Consider the following 10,924-nt stretch of genomic DNA (forward strand, 5'->3'; position numbering starts at 1 on the left):
AAATAAAAATATTTTATTAAAAAAAATAAAAATAAAAACATTGTTTATATTGTTAAAAACATGTTTTTAAAACATTCTGGTCAATTAAATTTGCGTTTTTGTGGTTTTTTTAAAAAACGATTTATTTGTAATTAAATTAATAGTTTTTACTTTCGTCCAACACGCAAATGTTGGACGAAAGTCAAAAGTAATTAAAAGTGACGTATGTGTTGGCATAAGAATCACTTTTTTCCTTCCGCTCTTCCCAAAGACAACAAACTATAGATCTATATATATATATATATATATATATATATATATATATATATATATATATATATATATATATATATATATATATATATATATATATATATATATATATATATATATATATATATAACAAAGAAACTTTTTTCAAAATTTCAATTTTCCTGATGTTGCATTTGATGAACTTTTACCAATAGATCACTGTTTTGAGGTTTATTTAATAGGATCACAAAAAAACCTCCCGCACCTAGCACCTCACCACTTTTACCTTTTTCGATTTTTACTTGATTTTGTTCCCAGTTCCTACTTCCTTTTGCTTGACTTTGATTTTTAAAACTGTAAATATATAATATCGTATATTGTATAGTTGTTCATATCATTCAAACAATTTTTGTTTATTTGCAGTATTAATTTGCAAGATCTGCTGTTTAGTGCTTCTTTTTGAAAATATGTCCTTAAAAAGTAAAAAGTCAAAATCAGCAGTAGAAGCAGCTGGTGAAATGTGGACACAAAATTTGAAATCAAGCACGAAACGCCATCCTAATATACCACAGGTAAAACAGGATATGAGCGACAAATTGTGTAAAATGCCTTCCAACAGAGATATCGTTGGAAGGCATTTTACCCAATTTGTGTAGAAGATTCTTGGGACTCTTTGATGAATTGAAAGGACGACATGATCGACTAACAAAAATATCCGAGGAATTGATGAATCTTTTGCAGAAGTTTAATTTTCCTGTTCTTTCCAAACAACAAGTGTCTGCTAATGTTGACAAACTTATCACATCATTTGAGAAACACAGAAAGCGACCAAATGCAGTATTTGAAGAAAATCTTGCTCATCTGTTTGATATAACAAAACCAGATGGAAATTGGCTTTGTAGTGAGGACAAATAACTGTACAAAGTACAAATTGAATCAGATGGCAGGGTGGGATATACAACTATGAAAGTGGCTCCTATGTCAACAACTATGAAAGTGGCTCCTATGTCATCAGAACCCTCGACAAACCAAGCGGTTGTCTCCGTATTACTTTCCTGCGATAGTGAGGATTCTGAGGAAGGAAGCAGCAGTGGTGACTCGGAGGCAGTTCCAGGTGAATCTCGTGCAACACGCCAGTCAACTGCCAAACTAGTGTCTATTCACTTTTTGTCAACCAGAAAAATGTCACGGGTGCTTAAAAGTCTGGCTGAGGATGGAGTTTGTGTCCCAACACCATCACAGTCTGGAGTCTGGCGTCGAACAATCAGAGATGCAGAACAAGTTTAGAACCGCCTCATGGAACTAATCTCTGAAGAGAAATTTTCTTTGCATTTTGATGGTAAGAAAATTGACAAGACGGAGTAACAAGTTGTGTGCTTGAAAAATGACAAAAGAACATTAAAACTTGGCATTTTAGTTTGTGACAGTGGATCCTCTGCAAACATATATAAAGCACTACAGGACCTACTTGATGATTACAATACATGGAACAGTATTCAGATGATCATCTCTGACACAACAACTGTAAATACTGGTGGCAATAATGGAGTTGTAGCCAAGCTTCAGAAAACATTTCGAGACAAGGGATTCGATGAACCTCAATACATCGGCTGCCAACACCACATTCTCGATCTTGTTCTACGACATGTGTTGGATTTCTTTTTTCCTATACAGTCACAGTCGCCTAACGTTAACTACAAATTTATTGATGAGATTATGGAGCATTATGATGATTTAAAAAATGCCTACAAGCGCACAGCAGTGGTAGCAGAGTATGAGAACCTTGGCTAGAGAGATGACTTTAAATTTCTTTTTCAGCTTTGTGAAGCATACAAGTTTTACAAAAATGAGGAAAAATGACCTCGTATCAAATGGCACAAGCTGCCATCACTGCACAGTGCCAGGTGGAACTCAAGAGGCATTTTTGCGCTTATTGCATTTTTCATTCTTCCAAACTGGCGAGAACAGCTGAGGATAACTTGCAATTTTGTTGCAACTAAATGGTCGCGGGCCTGGTTTTCAAACCAGTACTATGCAGAGGCGGCTTATGAAGACCTGCTGTCAGCAATATCCCAACTTAAGTGTTCCAAAGCTGTGAAATGCTTCTCTACCCACTGGAAGAAGGAACCATCAGTGCTTGATGTGCCTCGATTCAACATAGTAGCCGAGAGAGCTGTAAAGTTGATGGAGGACATTTGTTCTTCTTGCAGAAGAAACAAATATCCTAACTGTAAATTTATTAATACTAATACACAAATCTGAAAGATTATTAACATCACTACAAATGCTGTAGGACAGTGTACGTACTCATTTTTATGTATTTCTCATGTGTATTGTATATAAAGCTGACATATTATAATTAATAGCCTTTGGGCCGCTATGTGTTGCATGGTTAAATATGAAACTGTCTTAGGTGCGGGAAGTTTTTTGAAGGTATGGTGAAATCAATGTCATTTCTGTGATTTATAGGCAAAAGTTCATCATTTAGAACCCCAGGCTAATTGATTTAAAATTTATCATATACCTAATGTATATATATATATATATATATATATATATATATATATATATATATATATATATATATATATATATATATATATATATATATATATATATATCCCAGGTCAGATCAGGTTATCCTGCTACTGGTAACATGAAACCCAGTACAATCTGCTTCATGTCCTGCTGCCTTGTAGGATACGCCTTTTTAGGCAAAGGCTAGGAGATGCCAACTCCGATTTAAAACACCCCCTGCCTAGGGGCTCTTGGTTGAGTAAAGGCTAGAGATGGTGTCTCTATAAAAATACTCATCTTGGGCAGATGTTAAACGCACCCGGCTACTGTCTTGTAGAAGGCCTCCTAGGCAAAGACTTAAGGGGTAAACAGATTCTATCTGTTGACCAGCCTCGCACCCCTTCTTCATCTACTAGGCTGGCGCAGATGTATTTTTAATACATTGTTTCCAGTTTAGGATGTTGAATGCTGGATCTTCTTGACTCAATGCGTGGGTTTTGCTTGTGACTCTGTTTTTATGACTAGGCAACTCATTCTATTATCTCCTAATGAGGGTACAGCTCTAAAACTCAGTTTTATGGTTCTGAGGCCGGCTGGTAGTCAGGTTTCCCAAACTCTGTAGTAGCTCTCAGAGAGGCTGATTCCATCAACAGCTGAAAAATATCAAAGTATTAACAGTGCCATGTTGCGCATGGATGGTGTCCCTGTTTGTACTTTTGGTGTGCATTGCGGAGGCCACATTTGGAGCCCTTTGTTACGGCTTAGGGTTTATTAGTAGTAATAAGGCAATTGCTTGGGCTATTAAACGGTGTTCTGAGTACTATCTATGCTTTGAGTCAAGTTCTTCAATCTAATTTAAAAATGAATTAAGTACCAAAAACTATAAAACACAAAAAACCATCATCATCACCAAGTTCTCTAAACCTATCATTCACTAATATTTGTGGTCTTCGAAGTAACTTTTCTTCTGTTGAGTCTTATCTCTTGCAAAATTCACCAGACCTACTTGCTCTTTGTGAGACTAATTTAAGTTCAGCCGTCTCATCTTGTGATCTTAGTGTTGATGGTTATCTGCCTCTAATTCGTAAAGACTCCAATAGTCATATGCTTGGCCTGGGCATTTACATTCGTAAGAATTCACCCATTTGTCGTAAAACTAGGTTTGAATCCACAGACTATTCTTTCATGTGCTTTCGTTTACCACCACTTCACTCTATTGCCTTTCTCTTTGTTCTATATCGCTCTCCTTCATCTCAAGACTGCACTCTTTTTGACATTATTTCTGATCATATTGACCAAGCCCTCTCTCTTTATCCATCAGCTAATATAGTTGTTGTCGGTGACTTTGCTCACCACTCTGAATGGCTTGGCTCTAGTGTCAGTGACTCTGCAGGCATTAAAGCCCACAACTTTTGCCTTTCTCAATCCCTAACTCAAATAGTCAACTTTCCAACTCGCTTTCCTGACAACCCTAATCATTTACCTTCTCTACTCGACTTATGTCTTGTTTCTGATCCTAGTCAGTGCTCAGTTTCTCCACATTCACCCTTAGGTGCTTCTGATCACAGTTTGATCTCTTTAAAACTAATATCTCATTCTTCTTCATCACCTGAATCCCCCTATTATCGAACCTCTTACAACTACAGTAAAGCCGACTGGGATTCTTTCCGTGATTTTCTTCGTGATGGCTCTTGGGTAGAAATCTTTTGTCTTCCTGTCGACAAATGTACTTCTTACATAACTTCGTGGATTCAGACCGGCATGGAATCTTTTATTCCCTCTCGACGATTCCAGGTCAAGCCTTACTCTCCTCCATGGTTTTCCTCACACTGTGCTGCTGCGATTGCCAATCGAAACCGTTACTTCCATATTTATCAGCAAAACAATTCTCCAGAAAACAGACGTCTGTTTATTACTGCTAGAAACAATTATAAAAAGGTTTTGCCTAATGCCAAAACCCGCTATTCTCAGGTCATGAAATCTCGTATCTCCTCTCAAAAATTAGGCTCTCGTGACTTCTGGAGAATCTTTAATAATATCAATAATAAGGGCAAATCTATAATTCCACCTCTCTTGTATGGTTCACACTTTGTCACCTCACCTAAAGACAAAGCCAAATTGTTTGCTAAAAACTTTTCATCAATATCATCTCTTGATTCCACTAGTTGCGCTCTACCTGATATTGCCAACAAACAGGTTGATCCATTGCTTGACATTCATATCACTCCAGCATCTGTATCTAAAGTGATTTCCAGCCTAGACTCTTCTATAACTTGTGGCCCGGACAACATACCTGTTATTGTCTTGTAGAAGTGTTCTCCGGAGCTGTCATCTATACTCTCAAAACTATTCAACAAGTGCTTATCAGAGTCTTGTTTTCCAGCCTGCTGGAAAGCGGCATCTGTTATTCCTATTTTAAAAAATTCTGGAGAGCGATCTGATTCGTCTAACTACCGTCCCATAAGTCCTCTTCCTATCATAAGCAAGGTTTTTGAATCTTTAATTAACAAACACTTAATTTCTCATCTTGAATCTAATAACTTACTTTCTGACCATCAATATGGATTTCGATCTTCTCGTTCTACAGCTGATTTGCTAACAGTAATAACTGACAGGTTTTATCGTGCATTAGATGAAGGTGGAGAGGTTAAGGCCATTGCTCTTGACATTTCAAAAGCTTTTGATAAAGTTTGGCATGCTGGTCTTCTCCATAAGCTTTCTTCTTATGGTGTATCCGGCAACATCTTTAAGATCATTGAATCATTCCTTTCCAATCGTAGCATAAAAGTTGTCCTCGATGGACAACACTCTTCCTCTTATTCTGTAACTTCAGGGGTTCCTCAAGGTTCTATCCTTGGCCCTATACTCTTTTTAATTTACATTAACGATCTTCCAGATATTCTCACATCTAAGGTGGCATTGTTTGCAGATGGTACTACCATTTATTCTTGTCGTGATAAGAAACCAACACTCTCTGATTGCTTGGAGGGGGCATTTGAGCTTGAAAAGGATCTCACTTCTGCTACAGCATGGGGCTCACAGAGGCTGGTGAACTTTAATTCAGATAAAACTCAGTTTTTTTCAGCCAATCGTTATTGCAATAATTTAGATCTTCCTATATTTATGAACGGTGATGTACTCGATGAGTCACCTACTCTTCATCTTCTAGGATTAACTCTTACTTCCAATCTTTTTTGGAAACCATATATCAAATCAGTTGCAAAATTAGCATCTGCTAAGGTTGCATCTCTTTATCGAGCTCGTCACTTTCGTACTTTGGATTCTATTCTCTATCTCTATAAATCTCAAATCCGGCCTTGTATGGAATACTGTTGCCATATCTGGGGCGGATCTTCTAATGATGCCCTTTCTGTTTTAGACAAGGTGCAAAAACGCATTGTAAACATAGTTGGACCTGCTCTTGCAGCCAACCTCCAACCATTATCACATCGTTGTAATGTTGCTTCTCTTTCTCTTTTCTACAAATACTATAATGGGCACTGCTCTAAGGAGCTAGCGTCTCTTGTGCCATCTACTAAAACTCATTCTCATGTTACTCGTCATTCAATTAAGTGTCATCCTTTTTCTGTGACTGTTCCTAAGTGCTCCAAAAACGCTTATTCGTCTAGTTTTTTTTCTCGAACATCAGTTCTTTAGAATTCGCTTCCTTCATCTTGCTTTCCCAATTCATATAATTTGCAATCTTTTAAGTCATCCGTCAATCGTTATCTTGCTCTACAATCTTCATCTTTTCTCTTTCAGTAACTTCCAACTTTAATTAGTGGCTGCTTGTAGCCTTGTTGGAAGCGAAGATGTTTAAAAAAAAAATATATATATATATATATATATATATATATATATATATATATATATATATATATATATATATATATTATATATATATATATATATATATATATAAGACTGGGGTGCAAATAAAAGTTTGGTCTATCAAAGAATATTTTGTTGCGCCTAACTGTAAATGAACAAAAAATATTAAAAATATTAATATAAGATATGGGGAACCGCCCCATTTTGACCCTTAAACATCAAACAGTTCACTAATATTATAGAAAAAAAAAATCTTTTAAAGTATGCCATGTTGCATCTCCAAAGAAACCAAAATTTATAAAAATTTCAAAAATAATAATCATGCTTTATAAAAAACATCTCTAAAAAAAATTGACTCAAAAACACCAAGAAAAAATTGATTTTTTTAATTATGTTAAAAAATAACAGTTTTTACGCATTAAAACGTAAATTTCGAAATTTTATAAAAGATAATTTTCACGTTTTTATAAAATTTTGCTTCATTTGAGACCAAACATGACATTTTTGAAGACATTTTTTTTCTATAATATTAGGGACCTGTCTGATGTTTAAGGGTCAAAATGGGGCACTTCCAGTAAAGCATTTTTATTTTTTACAAATGCTTCTGGCTTCATACATATAAGTATGATTTGTTGTGATAAAATTCAGACAAAATACTTATATATATATACATATATATACATATATATATATATATATATATATATATATATATATATATATATATATATATATATATATATATATATATATATATATATATATATATATATATATATATATATATATATATATATATATATATATATATATATATATATATATATATATATATATATATATATAGAACCCTTAGATGTTGTCCGAAAGTTTTTTCCATATTTTGTTGACAAAAAGTAAAAATTAAAATTCAAGACCGGAATTTTTTTTTTTTAATAATGATAGACTGCCTGCCCCAACCAAACCCTCAGTCGATGTAGCAGCACTCCCTTGCGGGTCAGGCTATTTGTCAGTCGATGTAGCAGCACTCCCTTGCGAGTCAGGCTATTTGTCAGTCGATGTAGCAGCACTCCCTTGCGAGTCAGGCTATTTGTCAGTCGATGTAGCAGCACTCCCTTGCGAGTCAGGCTATAAGATAGTCGATGTAGCAACACTCCGCGCATGATTTACAGTAAAAAAAATAAAAATAAAAACATTTTAATAAAAAAAATAAAAATAAAAACATTTTATTAAAAAAAATAAAAATAAAAACATTGTTATATTGTTAAAAACATTCACAATGTTTTAAAAACATTCAGAATGTTTTTAAAAACATTCCGGTCAATTAAATTTGCGTTTTTGTGGTTTTTTTATATAACAATTAATTTGTAATTAAATTAATGGTTTTTACTTTCGTCCAACACGGAAATGTTGGACGAAAGTTAAAAGTAATTAAAAGTGACGTATATGTTGGCGTAAGAATCACTTTTTTCCTTCCGCTCTTCCCAAAGCCAACAAACTATAGATCTATATATATATATATATATATACATGTATATATATATATATGTATAGATATATATATATATGTATATATATATATACATATATATATATATATATATATATATATATATATATATATATATATATATATATATATACACACATGTATATATATATATATATATATATATATATATATATATATATATATATATATTATATATACATGTATATATATATATATATTATATATATTAGTATATATATATATATATATATTAGGTTGTCCCAAAAAACAACTTTTTTGAAAAATATATCCTGCCACCCCTATATGCATTTGATAAAAAAACACTGTTTCTAAAAAATAAAAAATAAAGGGGTCCCTCAAGACCCTTGAACATATAATAAGTTCCTAATAATATTAACAACAAAATTTTTAATGTAGTATGTTGGGTCTCAAATAAAGCGAAATCATAAGAAAACTTCAAGAATGATAGTTACATTATAAAAAACTTATTATAAAAAATAACTTGTCAAAAAATTGGTAAAAATGCACTTTTTTCTTTTTTAGTTAAAAAACTTCATTTTTCATGTTGTTAAATCTAACATATTTATTTTTACATAATATAGTTATCATTTTTGAAATTTTCATATGATTTCGCTTCAGAGACCCAAACCAACAAATAAATATATATATATATATATATATATATATATATATATATATATATATATTTATATATAAAATATATACATATATATATATATGTTTATTCTTCTTGAAAATATTGTACGCACCTGCGTATAATAGTATTTCCGAAAAATGCATATTTTTTCTAGAAGAAAAATATGAAATAATTACACATTCAAACCTCTGAAACATGTTGTGTTCATAATAAAGATAATGATAAAAAAAGAGAGTTTTAGTACATGACATCATCAACTTTTTTTGTTTGTTTACATAATCTTTTACACAAACAAAAAAATCAATGTTATATACTAAAACTTTTAGGAATAAAAAGCACTTGAATAAATTATCAATTTTGAAAATTGTGGCATATAATATGCTGACTTTTTGGCCTTCAATAAAACGGAGAAGACGAGCTTCAACTAAAATGAAAAAAGTTGGGTTTTTTTGGTATACATTTATTCTTTTGTTTTAATCGAAAAAATTTAGCCCAAACATTTTATTTATCATCCTCTTTAATATAAACACAACATGTCTCGAAGGTTTTGGATTTCTTTAAGAGCAAAAAAAAATTAACAAATGCCTAATATTTTCCTTTTTTCCGCATATTTCATAAGAGATTTATAATTAGATTTAATTGATAGCTCAGTGGTTTAGTGTGCTGGTATCAGTGTCGCTTTAGGGAGTTCAATTCCTCCCTTTAACTCAATAAAATATGAAATTTTTTCAATCTTGTCAATAATTTATAGTAAAAAAATATAGCAAAAAGACTTTTAATTGAAGTTTTCTCATTTATATATTATACATGATCATTCCATATACTGACGCAAATTCAACTTATGCTAAAGAGGTTTACACTTACAGACGCATTTATGTAACGCTAAACAAATGGCAGAACTAAAAAGAACACTGCAAGAAGAACGCTACAAGAAGAATGCTACAAGAAGAATGCTACAAGGAGAACACTACAAGAAGAACGCTATTAGAAGAACGCTACTAGAAGAACGCTACAAGAAGAACTATTAAGTAAAACAATTAAACTTTCTAAAAACTCAACTAAAACCAAAAAATTTGTTAACCAAGGAGAAAAATTTCAATTTAGATGAATGAAAATATTCACAATTATCAAAAATAAAAACCAAAAAAATGCTTATTGGGAAAAATAAACATAAAAATTTCAACTGTTAAGAAATATTTGACAATCTATCTAGAATTTAACAATCTAGTCAATTAGTCTAGACAATAATAACTGTCAAAAAAATGTCTAAGTCAAAAATTTTCACAAAAAAATAAAACACATATAAACACAGTTCAAATTATTTAATATTGCATTACTTATCAATTTAAAAGATTGCTTTCAAGTTAAAAATAAAAACATATAATATAAGATTTTTCCATGATTCTCCCCTCTCTTGATAAATAGAATTTATCAAGAGAGGGGAGAATCATGGAAAATCTAAAATTGAAGTTTCAAATTTTCCACTTACATGAGACAACATATTTCGTGTTTTTTTAGTCATAAATATGTATATAACATTAAAAGTAGATTTTTACATTTGCATACAACATATTTATTTATATATATTGTTTATATATAAGCGCAACTTTATTGCTATGCAATAAAGCTGCACTTATTTAGAGAACCTGCTTAATTAATTGAAATTGGTATAAGAGATTTATAAAATAGTTTGTTTTTTAATTACATTTATAACTTTGATAGATCAGTGGTTTAATGCACTGTCATTGGTGTTGTTCTGCAAGGGTTGAAATCCACCCCTTAACACAATATACTTTCAATTTTTTTTTATCTGGTCGCATATATTTATAGCAAAAAAGTAAATTTAGCAATAGTAAATTCAGCAATAAAGACTTTTATTTTTTTAAATAAAATTTTATAAAATGTATAAGACTTCAAAAATGTATTATTTTGTATTTTAAAAAATTGAAAAAGATTAAAAAAAAAAACAGTGTAAGGATTTGAACCACAGTGATTTAAATTAAAAATGCTGCAAGCTAACCACTCCGGACACTGAGGCGTATTGTTCAATAAAATTTTAATACTATTTAATAAACAAAAGACTTTATAAAGCGGCAAATAATTGCTATAAATTAAAATTCAGAAGATGTTGCTGCAATGCAATTTTCAAGTTAAATTGTAAAACTTGATATATG

At 31.6% G+C, this 10,924-nt stretch overlaps 1 protein-coding gene across 4 annotated transcripts in view; it reads right to left on the reverse strand.

Moving 5' to 3' along the window:
• LOC100203976 (leucine-rich melanocyte differentiation-associated protein) overlaps nt 1-10,924 on the reverse strand; it is a 51,993-nt gene that overhangs the window by 37,768 nt on the left and 3,301 nt on the right. Inside the window, exon 2 of one of the 4 annotated variants that reach the window (XM_065795602.1) lies at nt 8,863-8,900. The exons of the other annotated variants lie outside the window; for them this stretch is intronic. Coding sequence (XP_065651674.1) covers nt 8,863-8,893 — 31 coding nt within the window. The 5' untranslated portion in view covers nt 8,894-8,900. The remainder of the gene's footprint in view (nt 1-8,862; nt 8,901-10,924) is intronic. 4 annotated transcript variants of the gene reach the window in all.

The sequence above is a fragment of the Hydra vulgaris genome, chromosome 04, assembly GCF_038396675.1.
Source record: "Hydra vulgaris chromosome 04, alternate assembly HydraT2T_AEP".
Classification (NCBI taxonomy): domain Eukaryota; kingdom Metazoa; phylum Cnidaria; class Hydrozoa; order Anthoathecata; family Hydridae; genus Hydra; species Hydra vulgaris.